The 18280-nt window shown below is 35.1% G+C and overlaps 1 protein-coding gene across 5 annotated transcripts in view; it reads right to left on the bottom strand.

The window, feature by feature from the left end:
- ghrb (growth hormone receptor b) overlaps positions 1-18280 on the bottom strand; it is a 41071-nt gene that overhangs the window by 1894 nt on the left and 20897 nt on the right. For 2 of the 5 annotated variants that reach the window (XM_087299997.1, NM_001111081.3), the window contains 7 exons: positions 12204-12292; positions 8372-8507; positions 6821-6990; positions 5044-5228; positions 4629-4770; positions 3794-3884; positions 128-197 (listed from right to left, as the gene is read on the bottom strand). In XM_087299997.1, coding sequence (XP_087156123.1) covers positions 128-197; positions 3794-3884; positions 4629-4770; positions 5044-5228; positions 6821-6990; positions 8372-8507; positions 12204-12282 — 873 coding nt within the window. In that variant the 5' untranslated portion in view covers positions 12283-12292. Of the gene's footprint in view, positions 1-127; positions 680-2342; positions 3369-3718; positions 3885-4628; positions 4771-5043; positions 5229-6820; positions 6991-8371; positions 8508-12203; positions 12766-12839; positions 17233-18280 lie in introns of those variants that run through there. The other 3 variants (XM_087299998.1, XM_087299999.1, XM_087300000.1) reach the window with 3 other exon arrangements.

Here is an 18280-nt window from a genome sequence, read left to right on the forward strand (position 1 = left end):
AAATGTCTGTTGAAGGAGCAGTATCAACATATATTAAGAAGACAGTCTACTAATACTTAAACAGACCATCAAAATAAAGGGTTACCAGAAATTCCATATTTGTAAATATGAATGTAGTCTCAAATACCTTAAAATTCAAAGGGTCAATGCCTTCGATTTTTGGTCCAGGAACGGGTGGCAAGAAAATCACCATTATCCTACAAAAAAAATTCACATCAAACTGATGTCAATTATGCATTTATTTATTTTTTTTTGCATAAAATAAATCAGAAAATAACCTTTTAAAACTATCATAAAGCAATTCCTGCTTCAGACTAAACAATATTTCTGTTTTACAAGTCAAAAGTCAAAGCAGTCACAGTATAAGGGTTTCATCGAATGCCCATTTTCCAGAAGTTCATTCATACATTTATTAATTTTCTTTCGACTTGAACCACAAACTTATCCAGCATATGTTTTGCAAAGCAGAGTCCCTTCCAGCTGCAACCTAATAAAGGGAAACATCCCTACACACTCATTCACACACACTATTGTCAATTTACATTATTCAATTCACCTATACCACGTCGTTGGGCTGTGGGAGAAACCAAAGGAAACCCATGTGAACAAGGGGAGAACATGCAAACTCCACACAGAAATGCCAAATGGCCCAGCCAGGACTCAAACCAGCGACTTCTTGCTGTGAGGTGACAGTGCTAACAACTGAGCCACCGTGTCTCCAGAAGTTCATATGATTTTTTATGAAAAGTCTGTAACACACTTTCGTTTAAAATTTATCAAGAGTAGTGCGAAAACACTCTGTTTACATTTTCAAAATCAGCTCTGTTCATAGAAATCTTTTTTTAGTCTTTAAAGCAATTGACTTGGTGTGAGTGTACACCAAAAACGCCAGTGTCAGTCAACAGATGTGGGAGGGGCCTGAACCTGTGTGATGTCATTTTGCCAAGAATCTGAGATCAGCTTGATCTCAGAAAGTGCTTATGATTTAGGGATTAAAAAAGCACTGGGTGTTTTTAATCATCGGCCACATTCACACAGCAGAAGATTATGGTTGTCAGTCCCTTATTTGAATCCTTAATACGGTTGCGTTCACACACAATACTGTTATTTACAAGTTTGATAACCGCATTCTATAACTGAATGCGCACCTGTACATTTTCAGGACTCACAAACGCATTCTTGCAACACACACTGTGTGAACGAAACAGTGCTGGGCAACTAATATCATGTCACGTCACCTCATCTATGCACATATTGCATATAAAGGCTTTGTGGAATCAAAGGGGTCTGTAAATAATGGCAAAAAGGGCTATTGAGGAGTATTGATGGATCTAGATGTGGCTGTATATGGATATAGAGTTGCCTGTTATGGCATGAACAGCCGATCTTCTGGTCAAAGTCAATTCAGTAAATAAACAAAAATTAAGACTAACTAAAATTAACAACAGTCAATGAATTAAAATAATTAACAAAAATAATAATAATAAATAATAATAAATCTAACACATGTTGTCCCAAAACTGGGTTGCGGCTGAAAAAGCATTGATGTGTAAAATATATATGGAATAATTGGTAGTTCATTTCATTGTGGCGACCTCTGAAATAGAGACTAAGCCAAAGGAAAATAAATGACACATTTTTACAGACACACACATTTTCTTCATTTGCCAAAAATGTAAACTAGGCATGTTTAACTACATAAATGATCTTTAAAATGAAGATGTTTGTTAATTCTCTAAACTTTTTTGACTTCTATTAATTTAAGTTGCATTTTTGTGGTTTTGGGTTCAGTGTCTATTCAAACTAATTTTTTACTTTTATTGCTAAGAGGTTTGAAGAAGAGTTATTGTGAACTCTGCAAACACTAAAAAATTGCTTTGGTCAACAGTGGGCATGTTCTGTAAACTAAATATATCAAAAAAGAAATAGAAATGTGCTAACAAAATAAAAACTAATCTAAAACTAGCATAACCATTAATAAAACACAGTAAATCTAAAAATTACAGCAAATGCAAAAATAGTAATATAAAAATAAAAATAATTTATAATAACTATTATTATTAATAATAATGGCGAGGCAGTGGCGCAGTAGGTAGTGCTGTCGCCTCACAGCAAGAAGGTCGCTGGTTCGAACCTCAGCTCAGTTGGCGTTTCTGTGTGGAGTTTGCATGTTCTCCCTGCCTTCGCGTGGGTTTCCTCCAGGTGCTCCGGTTTCCCCCACAGTCCAAAGACATGCGGTATAGGTGAATTGAGTAGGCTAAATTGTACGTAGTGTATGAGTGTGTGTGTGGATGTTTCCCAGAGATGGGTTGTGCAGAGAAGGGCATCCGCTGCGTAAAAACTTGCTGAATAAGTTGGCGGTTCATTCTGCTGTGGCGACCCCGAATTAATAAAGGGACTAAGCCGACAAGAAAATGAATGATGAAACTATAATAACCTTATTATACACCAAATAGATGTGTTACTGTGTGATATTCTACAAGCCGTCCTTAATACCACTAAACAATTCTGACTCCCTTCTGTACTCATACTGCTTGTCACATATGAGTGAGGAGTTTCTTTTTGTGGGGCTCCAGCAACTCACAGAGATGGCGATACTGTGTGTATCATCTGTAGTTTTTCTATCCAATCGCTCTCTTTCCACTGGAGCAACTCCCACCAGAATTGCAATCTAAATGTTGCACTCAATAGTAAGTGCTGTTTAGGAACAAAACATTTGCAAGTAAAAAAAGCCACTGTCAGTGTCGGTCTACAACAGAACTGCAGAAAAAATCATGCCTTCTGTTGTACGTTATGCCCGTTGCAAAAAACAGTATTTTTGTTAACATACAGTTGAAATAGGAATTATTAAACCCCCTGAATTATTAGCCCCCCCTTTTTATTTTTTTCTCTGATTTATGTTTAACGTTTCTAAACATAATAGTTTTAATAACTCATTCCTAATAACTGATTAATTGATGACAGTAAATAATATTTGACTTGATATTTTTCAAGACTCTTCTATACAGTTAAAAGTGACATTTAAAGGCCTAACTGGGTTAGTTAGGTTAACTAGGCATGTTTGGATAATTAGGCAAGTTATTGTATAACGACAGTTTGTTCTGTAACAAAAACATAGCTTAAAGGGGCTAAACATGTTGACCTTAAAATTATTTTTAAAAATTAAAAACTGCTTTTATTCTAGCTAAAGTAAAACAAATAAGACTTTCTCCAGAAGAAAAAAATATCAGTCATATGGTGAAAATTTCCTTGCTCTGTTAAACATCAATTGGGGAAATATTTGAACATCATTTGGGGAAAAACAGAAAAACAAATACAAAGGGGGTTTAATTATTCTGATTTCAACTGTAGGTGCCATAATAATAATCTTTGATGTTTTGTATCCCTCATAAAGACATCATCTTTAATGTTTTTGATGACTCCCATTGCATGTTCAGGCCAACAACAATTGAAACATTACTTTAAGCTGCTCTGTAAATTTTGAGACTTACAGCTATAAGGAAATGTTGTTGTCCATTCCAAAAACTGACTATGTGAACATAGCTATAATAGGGTGGTTGTCTACACACACTGCCAAGACACATTTAATTTCCAAAAACTTGTAAAAGTGAACTTTGCATCTGATGACCCCTTTAAAGCTACAGCAGGAAAGGGAAGGGGTAGAGGAACCTAATAAGTGCTTTAACAGGAAAACCACAGGAAATCATTGCATTCATACAAACTGTACACAGATTTCACTTGCGCATACTTTTTTTGCACATACATTAATACATATAACCGCGCAAATACTCACTTTTGTTGACGCGAAACTACAATCAGCATCAAGATAATGGTGATACTAACAGCAGTAAAGACCAGCACAGCCGTAATCGAAATTCTTGATTCTGAAATTAAAACAGGACATTATAAAAATAAAGCAACTTCAATATAAAAACATACCAACATAGGCTCATTCTGAAAACGTAGCCCTATATACGCTTCTGGAGATCCAGAATTATGTATCCAGAAGTACGTAAGGCTGCATTCCTTTTTGCGCTTACCAGCTGACCGTGTATAAACATGTTGACAGCTTTCCCACTGTTACCAGTTTGTCCAGTAAGCTCGCCATGTATGTTGGTGGACTTGAAATGCAGAGGAGTTTAATAATAAACTCCTAAAATAAACAACTTAATAACAGGGTGAGAATGTGGTAAAATCTGAAAACATAATAAAAATTAGTCGAGGGCTTTTCTTTTTCTGGATTGCTTTTTAAAATTGTTGGTTGGGTTTACGGAAGTGGGTGGGCGGGTCAATCGGTGCTTTTGAAAACACTATTGGTTAGGTTTAGGGAAGGAGGAGGATGGGTCTTTCGACTGGTCAGTCAGTCAAACAGTCAATCATAACTGACTGAATCCACTTCTAGTGGATTTACACAAGAACAGCAGGCACAAATGGCACTAGCGAGAGAAATTTGAGATCTCGAAAAGCATACACAGTGGCCTCTGGAGGATTGGTGTAAACAAAAACTGTACAAAAAAAAAAAACGGGACGTTTCTGGGACATATTTGATGCTCTCAAATGTATATAGAGGTACATTTTCAGAATGAGCCTGGGTTGAAGCATAAAGACTAGCAAATCTTAAATCAAACCTTTGTTAGGTATAAGTATAAAGATGGAGTCACTGAAGTCTCCGAAGTGGAAGCCTCTCATTTTTGCCCGGACTCTGAGTTCATATTCAGTGTTGCTTTCCAGACCATAGATGTATGCCTGTGTGTTTTTGTCACTTTCCAGCTGTAGAGAAACAAACAAGGCTGAGAAACATCATAACGCGTCCGACCTTGGAGATAACAAGCTCCAAACATGGCCTAATTAAGTCTGCAAGATCCAGGTCAGCGTTATGGCTTCACCATGGTGACTCAAACGATATGACTCGCAAGCTTTCTTGGAAATAATAAAGCATCCGAGGAGCTGTTCAGAAAACTCATTTAACTTCAGGTCTGTTTCTTATTAGCAGCGTATTAGAAAGCTGGATGCGCAGATTGCAGAGTGTTGCATAAGACTCACTGTGTTCCACTGGTCTGAATCCTTTTCTCTGTACTGTGTCTCGTAAACCAGTGAGATCCATCCATCTGAAAGAGGCACTCCGGCGGAGGGAGGTGGATCCCAGCTTAAAACCACATCACAGTGTAAACCGCTGGAGGCCATTTTTAAAAGAGTCCAGTTTAGACCTACAGGTGGGTCTGGAAACACTGCAGAAATAATGAGCCCATATAAATAAATGTAACATGCCAGCAAAAATTCTTATGGTTGTTATTATTTGATATGTTTATTAGGTATGGGTTAAGGTCAAATGGTTTATAAAAAAATTCTTCCACTTTAAAAAAAAAACATAAAATGACAACTGAACAGACTAGCAAATGTTTTCAGTTATAGTGAGAGAAAATTTGTGTTATTCCACCAAAACATTTCTGAAGTGAAAACATTGGTATTTTGTTGTCTAAAAGCAAAAGAAATAAAGAAAAACCAGCACTTTTTTTACTTAACAACTTTTTACATAACAATGTCCTGTGTTTTTCTTCCATCTGTAATTTACAAAATAAAACAAAAACAAATTAAATATAAATTGTTATTTCAGAGAAACTGAACTAGAAAATGAAACTGAGATTTTTCATGTAGTCAAAATAAATTTGGAAGAAATGGCAGTAGTTTACAGAATAAAAAAAAAAGACAAATTAATTGTTATTGAGAATTTTCATGTGAACGCTTAAATTATTTCATAACTTTAGATATATATACACACAGTGGGGGAAATATGTATTGAACATGCCACCATTCAGTCAGAAAACATATTTCTACAGGTGCCGTTACCTTGAAAATTTCCCTGAATGCTGGTAACAACCAAGAAAGTTCATATGTGCAAAGAAAATCCAATTAGTTTACAAATGAAGTTATGTGTGATAAAATGAAATGATGCAGGGAAACAGTACTGAACACATGAAAAAAGGGAGGTGTAAAAAGGCAGTGTAAGCCCAGAAAGCAGCTGAAATCTCTCAGCAGTTATTCAGCAACCCTCCACCCTTCGTCAGTAGAAATTACGTTTAGCTGCTTCAGTCTAACATCTACATTACCATTTCAGCAAGACAATGATTTAAATCACAGCAAAAGAAGCTCTCAAATGGTTTCAGACAAAGAAAATCAAGCTGCACAATGGACCAGATAATCACCTGACTTCTAAATAAAGCTCAGATTTAAAATAAAGCTAGACGAGACCAACAGAACCATCAAGATTTTTACACTGTTGATTCATGTGACTTCATTCTCCATATGAGAGGCGTCATCACCAAAAAAGCCTATTACACATTTCGGTACTTTCTCCCTTTGTTATACCATTAGTATATCAAGATTTTTCTTTTGTTTTGTTTTTTATGTTTGTATTGTTTAGGTATTTGTCAACAGCTTAGAAATATTATTCCCAAGAAAAGAAAAACATGACATATTTAATACGTATTTCCCCCACTGTGTATACGACAGAATTGGGTAAAAATGCTATTTTGATTATGGCAAAATGTATTACAAAAAAAAACTTTTTGCACAATATAAATATTTTAGACTTTTATATTTAAAGAAAAAACTTTTAAACATTGGAGAAAAACATTAAATATGGTATTAATATGTGATGGAAATATATATTTATCAACACTAAAATATTCGTTCTATAATTAGAAACATTTAAATATATATGTGAAAATTATTTTTTGACCACATGGGGTTGTATACTTGAAAGCATGTTAAGGAAAAGAAAAGACTTTAGGTAAGAGTTTGTGTTTAAGACATGACTTACCAATATTTTCTATGTTAAAGGACATTTCCTCATAAACATTATCAACAGAGCGCAGCTGGATCACATAAGTATACCATACAAAGGTATGACTGGCATCAAAGTAGCATTCATTTCTCTGGGAGTTGTAACTTGGACATTCAATCCATTTTCCGTAAGTTTTCTTTGGATCCCTGCAGACATGCAAGAAATTATAGATCATTAATAAGCGGACAAGTCATTCAACTGAACAGCTTTACACTGATGGTAACTTATGTAACTTATTGTGCATAATAATTTTCTACTTCAAGGTGAAGGTGTACGTGTTTTTGTGACATATCAGGACACAAATCTGTCTCATGACATATGTATGACACAGGTATTGCAAGAAGGTGGTGAAATATGAGGACATTGCTGATCTCCTAATTTCTCAAAAAACTTATAAATCAAAAAGAAAGAGTTGTTTTCAGAAAGTAAAAATGTACAATAAAAAGTAATGGTTGGGTTGAGGGGTAGAATAGGGTTAGGGCAATAGAAAATACAGTTTGTACTGTATAAAAACAAGGGAAACCTACAGTGCATCTGGAAATTATTCATAGAGCTTCACTTTTTTGTTACAGCCTTATTCCAAAATGGATTAAATTCATTTATTTCCTCAAAATTCTAGACACCATAGCCCATAATGTCAATGTGAAAAAAGATTTTTTTTTTTAATTGTTGCAAATTTGTTACAAATAAAAAAAAATCTGAAAAATCACATGTACATAAGTATTCACAGCCTTTGCTCAAGACTTTGTTAATGCACCTTTGGCAGCAATTACAGCCTCAAGTCCTTTTGAAAATGACGCCTCAAGCTTGGCACACCTGTCTTTGGGAATTTTTGCCTATTCCTCTTTGCCGTACCTCTCAAGCTCACTCTCTTGTTGGATTGGAAGTAGTGGTGTACAGCAGTTTTTAAATATCTCCGGAATTGTTTAATAATACTGGGCTCTGGCTGGGCCACTCAAGGACATTCCCCGAGTTGCTGTGAAGCCACTCCATTGACATTTTGGCAGTGTGCTTTGGGTCATTGTCCTGCTGGAAGATGAACCGTCGCCCCAGTCTGAGGTCAAGAGCACTCTGAAGCAGAACCCTGGGACCTCATATAGACAGGTGTATGCCTTTCCAAATCATGTCCAATCAACTGATTTTACCACAGGTGAACTACAATTAAGCTGCTGAAACATCTCAAGAATGATCAGTGGAAACTGAATGTACCTGAGCTCAAATTAAAGCTTCAGGGCAATGACTTTAGTACATGTGATTTTTCAGGTTTTTTATTTTTAATAAATTTGCAACAATTTCAAAAAGTATTTTTTTCACATTGACATTATGGGGTATTGTGTGTCGATTTTGGAGCAAATAAATGAATTTAATCCATTTTGGAATAAGGCTGCAACATAAAAAATTTGCAAAAAGTGAAGCACTTTGATTACTTTCCAGATGCACTGTATGTATATGTGCCCACAATTCACAAAAACAAAGGTGTGTGTGTATCCTCCATTTTAGTCTAAGAGATTATGTGTCACTATTTACTTTTCTAACATGTAGAAAAAGCTCAGATCCTCGAGTTCTGTGCGGTTTTGTGAAGATCCAGTTTCCCACTGACAACGGAAAGTTATCATATCTCGAGAAAAACAGCCAGTCAGATGAGGCCGTGTTGAAGTCTGACCTGAAAAAAGGGAAAAATAAGACTATAAAAATCATGAGATAATAGCCTTACCCTAACCCTAGCCAAAGGTTTCTAAGTAGTCTGACAGAGTGGAGAAAACAACAGAAATGTGTTTTTAATTATACTTTTAATAAGAATTATCTTAGGCTTCTCTGTATCGGTTGCTTTTGGAGTATAAAAATACATAAAAATATGGCAATAATGCAGTTTTATATTTGTTTTTATAATTCTTTTTTCCAGCTGAAAGCAATCAACCAAAGCTGAAAATCATTATTTAAACACCCTTACTTCACTCGTCGCAAATCTGTTTAAGTTCATTTTTTTTAGATGAACACAAAATAAGTTATTTAGAAAAATGTTGGATTTTTTTGCTATTATGGAAGTCAATGGTTGCAGGTTTCTAACACTCTTCAAAACATCTTTGTTTGTGTTCAACATAAAAAGCAAACTCATAAGGGCTTGGGAGCACATAAATGGGGAAAAGTGAGTAATCTTTTATTTTTGGGAGAATTATCTCTTTAAGTTTAAAAATGTGCGCAGCTGTGATTGATCAAACAGGCCAAATAATTTTCTGAAAAGGCCAAAAATTCTGTGAATGTCCTTCAGTTTAAACCAGCTTAGGAGTAACAGGATGTAACATAAATCCCAGTTGGGCTATAACTGTCAGCTGTGTTTTCCTGGAAATGCGTGCTGGCATTTTTCACATGTGGAAGCGTTTGAGTGGCAGAGCACTGTTACAGCTTGCAAGCTCTTTTGAAGGGCTCTACTCATGCATTTAAATAGCAATACTGAAAAAAACAAACCAAATAAAAACCTGATGATTTGAGATAACTGATAAATTGAAGCATAGTTTCCAAAGCATTGATTAATATCGATGGAACAATCATTATTTTAATTCATAGGCCAGAATAACACATTCCCTATGGCCTTGTTATTTTCTCTTCCTGTAATTTTGGATGAAATTATGCATGATATAATTATTCTTCAGTTTCTCTTCAGTTTGTATGGATATTAGTCTCAAGTGTTCAGGATTTGCAAACATGTAGTCTCTTGTTTGGGAATTTGGTTCAGATATTTTGCAATAATACTTTCACACTTGATCAGAATTCAAGCTATTAAAAAACTATTAACATGTGGTAGTTTTGTGTTTTTACAGAACACAACTCATTCCTGAAACTGGAATGGTTGGCAACATGGTAAACACAACCATCTTGCATGTTTGCAATTAAAGAGCATCTGAGCATTTAAAGACTTGTTATTGTCGTCAACTTTATTATTACGCAGAAAATGTTCTGTAAGTGTTGCCAGGTTCACTCATTATATGCAATGTTTGGGTTATTTTACCCAAAAATTAAAAATGCACTCACTATTTACTCACACACAAGTGGATCTAAACCTTTATGGGTTTTATTCAACTGTTAAACACAAAAGAACAAAGTTTGAAGAAAGCTGAGAACCTGTAACCATTCACTTCCATAGAAGGAAAAACAAATACTGTGGAAGTCAATAGTTACAAGTTTCCAGCTTTCTTCAAAATATCTTCTTTTATGCTCAACAGAAAAAAGAAAGTTTTGAAACAAGCAAAGGGTGATTAAATAAAGACAGAATTTTCATTTTGGAGTTGAACCCTACCTTTAACGCCCAATTTACACAGGAATTCAGCGCCAACGCTTGACAGAGAGCGTGTCCGAAGCTGACGCGATCAGTCTTAGCAGCGTTAGCCAATGAAATTAGTCCGCAATCGGCTACTGTGTCTGAGTTAATAGTATTTACATAAATCGAAGTGGGGTGTGTTTTCCAAAGAACGACATTACTCGTGGCTGAACTATCATAGTACGATGCATTGTTTGGAAAAAGAACTATGTAATGAGGAGTGTTTTCCAAAACTGTAGTTGCTTTGCGCACATCTATCGTTTATGAATATTATTAAGAATATTCCAAATAAAATCACTTAGCTAACACATATTCAAATTTAATGTATAAATCATATCAATCGTTAATGGTTGTAGGCGTAATTTACAGTAGGTTATTTATTTATTTTTGTTTTCACAAGCTTTGGAGACGTAATGTAAATTTCATCTGCCCATTTATTTGACTCACCTCTGAATTGCCTATCTGCTTACTCCTGGTTTGACCATTGCTTTCCTGACCATTCTTAGTTTAATAAACATGCATTTGGATCCACACTTCCATTGCCAGCGTCACTTCACATGTACAAGTTTGTACAAACACTTCAAGTGTACAAGTTTGTGATGCAGTTTGCGAATGTTTGTTGGAACGATGCCAAATCAACGAACTATGTTTCTAACAACGGAACTTGTGACCTTAGTAACAAGGTTTTTTGGAAACGCACCCCTGTTTTGCGTATGCTTCCATTGGTGCTTGAAAACTGAGAAATTCCCAACTTTTATAGCAAGCAATGATGCTAAAGTGGCATCGACGGATCCACAACTCAGTTTAGCAACACTTAACGTCACCCATTCAAAGTGAATGGTAGCTTTAACACTGACGCTCCATGTAAATGGGGCGTAATAAATCCAGTTTTTGGAGTTTATTAATTAGGCAGATACATGCAGGATGCAAAGTTTGTCGTGCTTTTATTTTTTAGACTGCGTTTAAAGTTGGCTTGTGTTTTCTAATAAGATCTGGCAATCCCTCTGCACACTGCATACATAGGAGAAACACGTCCATATTTCAATACATCAACAACTATTTATTCAGTTTCTATAAACACTACAAATACTTTGTTCAAAATTTTACCTTCAACTTTGTATAAAGGAGCAAAATGTCACACAAAAAGATGAACCAACAACCAAATTTAAACATCACAAAAAGTAGTAGTAGAGTTTCAATATGCAAAATCAGTGTTTCTGCACAATAACTGACTTTTCGGCTTACTGTATATGTCTTTTTTAGAGAAGCTGTTAGTAAATATAGGATTAACAATAGGAATGAATCAGAGCTGTCAATGCAGTAGAATATGTTCCCATAGAAACTAATGTACAGCACAAACAGGATCGGCAGAGTGATGTTGTGAAGCTACCAACCATTTCATATATCCACTATCCACTCTCTCCCACTTACAGCAGCCCACCTTTAGTGCATTCTACAGAAAATGTTACATTCAACTGAATCCATAATTGCCAGACCTGTTCAAAGGGACAGCACTTCCAAGCGAAAGCATTTAGAAATGGTCTTGGAAAGAACCACATATGGCCATGTGAAAGCCAAAAGGAAAATATTCAATGTACTTCCTCAAAGGGATTCATTCATTTAAGGTTTTTGATACATTATCCGGTTGCTTTTGATTGGGGACATTTCTTAATTGGCTTAACCAAAATGAATGTTGCCGTAGCCTGCATATAGAGACTTTTTAAAATCTGTTTTTACTTCAAAATTGATTGTATTTCCTGTGTATTCAGAAGTCAAGAAAGCCAAATAACTAGCCTAGTGTTACACAGTAGCACCCCACTAATAAGAAATGGTAAGCAATGGGTGGCTTCCTAAAGAAAACATCCTGTTTTCTTGTTGTATGGTTGGAATGCTCCATTACAGGCTCTTTAAAGACTTTAAAAGGAAAAGAAATGGCTGCTGAAAGTGCCAATAATTCTTGTAATATCCAGTGAAATGTTCCTAATTCAAACTATTCGAGCAACACATCATAAAACACCAGCAAAAAAGCAACAAACTGCATACCCTGTGTTGTAGTAGGAAGCACATTTTGTGTTGCCGCAGCACCGGTGAACAAGACACAGATGAAAAGGACTTTCTCCATGGTATATTTCCTGTAAAAAACAAAAGAAAAGCTACATGTGAACACTGTTAACAGGCTACATTAAGAGTAACAGAAGCAGGAGTGGTGATAGTTAATGTTTACGATAATTGTTGTTTAAACAGTGTGCAAGCTGACATTGTCATGTCACTCATCTTGCAATAAAAACCCAACTCAAGAGTCCACAAGCATTCACTCAATGACTATAAAGCTTATTATATGATGTTGGAATGCTTCTATAATTTAAGTTATCTGATAGTTTTTCCTCATATTTACATTAGCTATGTTTACGTCCAAAAATGTGAATTAAATTTAGGCGCAAAACTGGAATATCGCATAAAAGATGGCGAATAAAGCAGCATTTCCATTCAACAAAGAGAACAAAATCATCACTTCCTGAATAACTGGCACCAAATATCTACAGTAAAAAAGAAATTTGCAGCGGTTGGAGAAGCTGCGTGAATCTTTTCTTCATTTGATATATTACTTGCGGCTCAGAAGATGAAAGTCTGAACGCACAATGAGCATGTGGCCATGTTTGAAGGTGTGAGACATGGAGCAAAGACATTCTTGACAGTTCTGGAGGTAATTAATAATATAATAACACTAATACTGAAACGGTTAAGGCGTTTTAGAATGGCTAAACCACATTTTTACAGCATGCTCAGCCTGCTGGTTTGTCCATTGCCACAAATTTTAAGAATCTTGAATAACAAAATCAGATGACTTTTTTTATGTGCATAATGGAATTTGCTTGGTAAAAGTGCTTTCATCGTTTTTATGTGCATTTTCAAAACTTTTGTGCATAAAATAAATAAATCCATGAATGCTCATAAAAATAGCTGAATAGAAACTTAGCTAATATCAAACAAGCAAGAGCGATGTTTGTCACTATGTAAGCTCTATCGCAAATCTGTTATTCGTTACAGTAAATATTGAACAAGTCTATCATTTGATAGATGAGACAAACAGGATCATCATGAAAAAAGCATTTTATATAAAGTATTAAAATACGTTTCAGTAGTTCAGCACTTTCCCCTTGTGTCATTTCATTGTTATTACACATAACAAATATTTGAGATGTTTTTGTTTAATTTTTATGTTTGTATTGTTCATGTTTTTACCAAAATCTGGTTCAATTCCATGTCAACAGCTTCTTTAGAAACATTAATCTCAGGAAAAAAAAATCAATACTTGTTCAATACTTATTTTCCCTGCTGTAAATAAAATATTAGACGTAACATTTTTTATTTTTTTCTAGGGGGAGGGGGACTTTTTCAGCACCCTTTCAAAATGCATCTATTTTTGAATTAATAATTAGAGTCAGTTAAGCCGCATTCTAGCAGGCACTTGCTTTGTTTCTAATTGAATCAGCTCTTTTGAATGAATCATTTGAACGAGGCTAGTGGTTTTACCTAAGTATCATATTTATTTCACCAGGACAGGTCTAATCCATTCAAGTATTGTATTGTACACTCATAAATACGAGCAACCACCAGCTACTAGTCGCAGTTTTTCTGTTAATTCAGTTTGCTTTCCATTAGGCCATTACTTTCATTACTTTTCCATTAGAATAAACCATTCAGATTATTCATTTGTTTCATTGTGGAAAGCAATCTATCCATGAAACTGACAGGATTACGAAATCACAGTAAACAGTCCTCTGACATCCATTTTAAGCCAAAGGCTCTAGGCAGCAGTTGTGAAATATATCCTCACTGCAACATGGCTTGACTCCAATCTGCTTCTGGAAAACATCTTCTCGGGAAACATCTTCTCAGAAATCCTTGTATTGACTGTGTATCTCAGCACTTCTCTATTAGATTGAAACGGCCTTCACACCCAGTGCTGCAGTACAAAGATAACAAAGTCTCGCTGAGGGTGAAGGGCTTGGTCCTTGATAAAGTGGGTACAGGCTGTTCTCCCATGTCCAAATGCATTATTAGGATGTCGATTACAGAAGTGCTATGTTTGATATGGGGCTTCCTGAAAAGTGCCTGAGACAGTCAAGAGTCGTTAATTTAACATGACAGTTCAATTAAAGACCACAAAATCACCAGGAACTATTGATTAAAACAACAGTGTGCCACTGACATGGTAAAAAGCACTTGTATGTATACAAGAATAGTATCGTGATCAAAAACCCCATCATCTTTATAGTCTATAGAGAAGCTATGGCTGAGACTATGCAAGGATTGTCTAAGATGACTTGCAATGTTTAAGAATTAGCTCAGCAGAAGTAAAACAGGCCATCTTTGGTCATTTTTGAATGCATTCGACCACAAGAGCGGAAAATAATTTACTCAAATTTATTTGCAACCAACACAGGAAGTAATCAAAAGCTCAAAACCTAATTTATAACTATATCAAGAGCTGTACGCTTGATGTGATTAAAGCTACAAAAACACATCTTAAGGGCCAAGTGTAAACAGGGCATTAGTAGTGAATATCATAGTGGCAGAACAGGTATGTTAGGAGTATTTATTTGCTGTGTTTTGAGTTTCTGTGTTTTCCTTAGCTCCAGTATAGTGTATAAATGATAAATGATTTGAATGAACTCATTTGTTCAAACAAGTTAAATTATTAACATGTTTTAATCATTTGTTACCTTGTTTTACTAAATATTCACCATGATGTAATAAATGTAATAATTTGTTCTTTTTGTTGTCGAATCATGGGTCTAATTAAAATTTAATTAGTTCTACATGTCCAAGTGTGGATTTTCCCACTAAAATTAGGAAACTGGCCTAGATTTAGCAAAAAATGAGAAAGTGACTCAGTAATATTCAGTCACATTTTTACAAAAATTAGCAAATAAATTTGTAACTTGTGTACGATTACAAAAACAAAACAAATTCTTACTAACTACTAACGTAGGGCTGCACAATTAATCGAAAAAAGGTTGCGATCTTGATTCTGCCCTTCCTACACATGATCTTAATTTAGCATTTCTACGATTCAGCCAATTGTATTTTCAAGGTCAGACGAGAAGCGTCAATGTGGACGCACAAGTCTTCACATTTTTTTGTATATGTTGCTCAGCAACATGGACACCTCCAAACGGTGTTAAACGTGTCACATACTCATCAAATCACCAAAAAATGTAATTTCTGTCATATTCATGGCCAAGAAATAACGCATGAGCTGACGCATTGTTTGTTTACTACTTCACTTGTACTACTGAACAGAACCTGCATAGGGTGTGAATAACAGGTATTAAAGTTGTAAACAAAATTTGATTTGTTGCACAGAGCGATCATTTAGTAGCCGCGCGGGAAGTACGATTTGCATGTGACGGCAGCCATGATGACATAAACTGCACTCTGCAGTGAAAGTGAAACAAAAAGCACGCAGAGGCATTTTAAAGTTCTGATTACGACACACGTTTGATGTTTTTTTTATAACGAACACAGAGATATTAGCTTGATAATAAATGTTAAATATAATGCAGGAGGAAATCTGATGACAATTTAAAACATTCAAAGTTAATAAAAATGTAGCTTTTTAACCACCTTAGACCTACACATAGACCTTATGTTGTTATTGTTTTACCATATGTTTGAGAAATAATAATAGCCCACCCAAATTAATCTTTATTTTGTAATTACAGAATCGTAAGAAAATCGTGATCTTGATTTTAAGCAAAAAATTGTGATTCTTATTTTAGCTAAAATCATACAGCTCTATACTAACAAAGAATTTTTTTCAGTAAGATGTAATAAAACGAATCACCGTTACCCCCATTACAATGCAGTTACTGGCAAAAAAATTCACATTACTATAATTAAGAATACTGAAGCAGTTTTTATGCGAGCAGTCTCTCTCAACATCTCTTTCTCTGGGGTGGGTGTGTGGGTTTGGGGCTAGGGCGGAACACATAACCAACCAGTGATGATGATTGGTGTGTCTGTGAACATGGTGCAACTGAGAACGTGATGATTGGCTTGGTGATGATTGGATGATTGGTCGTTGATGTGAAAGACAAGAATGTTCATGTATCGTGCTTATGCCCAGGAAAAAAAAACTCTTTGTGTCAGTGACAAGTAATTCTAACCTAATGAAGCAGCTCACGTCGTCACATGAGGCCAAAATTTAGTGGCTACGCAGGTGATAACGTGAGCTCTGCTACCAAAAAAGGAGATGAAGCCACAACGTCAAAGCAAATAAACTTGATTTTTTTCTACAGCAAGCACTGATTACTCATGCAGATTTAAATAAAATATCTAGATATATAGTTGTCTCTCACATTGTCCCACAACAACATTAAAATAGCGTAGATGTACAATATTTATTCATAGTCATTTGATAAACTAGATTTTACACAATAAATACTTTCCCTGGTAATTAGTTACTTTTATAATTATGTAACTCAGTTACTATTTGTGAAAAGTAACTAGTAACTATAGCTAATTAGGAACGTGGCCAACACTGATCCACACATGAATACAGTCGGCTTTAATTTTGAATGTTGCAAGCTGACACTAAAGCTTTTTGACTTCTTTTTGAACTGTTATTTTTATTTATTTTATTTTTTTAGGCTGAAAAAATATATTAACCAACTGTCCAAAAATACTGAAATCAAAAACACACTTTCCATGCAACTGTTTGATAGATATACCACAATTGCAATCATTCAAGACATAACTGATGACATGCTAACATTTAGTTACACTGCTGCATATTGCCTAACTACAAAATGATTGTATTGTGTAGTCTATAATTAACACATCTGCACACCATATGACGTGAATACATTTCAGCTATCTTGTAAACAATCCTTGTGAGTAAGCATGCGCACGAAACATCATGATAAAAGTATTCCAAACGTGATACAGGAACAAATAAAAACTTAAATGTGGCATTTAACGCTTTTTTGGCTTTATTTGTGTAATTTAAACCGTTTTTACACGCAAATCTGCATTATAATCTACCACAAACGTCGCTTAAAATCTACTGCGGTCAAGCCAGCCGCGGTTCGGAAAAACACAGTCAAGCCAGCCGCGCTTTATATTTCGGTGCGCGCGTATTATGATCATTACGGTAATGTCAGCAGCCACACAGAGAGCGCTCCACAGAGCACACATTTCGCCCAGAACAGAGAGATAACAACGAAATATAAGTTTATCCCCCTTTCCTCCCACGTATGCTTTATTAAACAATTTATTAGCTTTTTTTGACTGTTGTTATTTTAAGAAATTGGTTTCTGGGCTTACCTTTAATTTCCTCAAGTCTATCTTTTTGCTTCAAATGATTTTAAAGCAGATCAAACGGACAGAATAAATATACGATTTCTAAACACCCAGAATGCGTTTTTATTTATCCTAGCCAACTACAGTACATTGCAAATAAGGTTGAATGCAATTTTATACAACGTGCCTAACCTCAGAAAGTGAAAATAATCATGAAGTAGTCCAACATAGCATTGTTTAAGTTACAAATATATGTTGGTTTTATTTAAAGGGGATTTAAAAATGTATGCTTCTTTCAGTATATGGGATATGGGGCATTATTACACTTTAGATGACTGTAAAGACCTTATTATTTGTTATAAGTAGAATAGAACAACAATAAGATCTGATGCAGGAAGTCAAATACTAAGCATACATCATATGAAGCCTGTTTTACTGCAGCATTTTGGAGAAATGTACCATTAACACACTTTAAAGTGCTATAAAGAAATAAGTAGAAAAAAAAACAAAGTTTGGTTCTGATACAGGATGTACATGCATACCTCATGTAAAAGACCTCATTTAGGTGAGCAGAAGAAAACAATGGACAGGACATCCAATATTATATGCATACCTCATAATAACTTACTGCAGCATTTTGGAGAAATGTGCTATTATTGAGCTATAAAGTCTTTAAAGTGCTATAAATACATTGTTTGACATAAGTTAAATGAAAGACTGATCTGGTTTGATACTGGATGTCCCATGCTATATGCATATATACTACATCTGAATACTTTTTACTTCAGCAATTTGGAAAAAAAATTGCTCAT

Source organism: Danio rerio, chromosome 21 (genome assembly GCF_052040795.2).
Source record: "Danio rerio strain M-AB ecotype USA chromosome 21, GRCz13ab, whole genome shotgun sequence".
Taxonomy (NCBI): domain Eukaryota; kingdom Metazoa; phylum Chordata; class Actinopteri; order Cypriniformes; family Danionidae; genus Danio; species Danio rerio.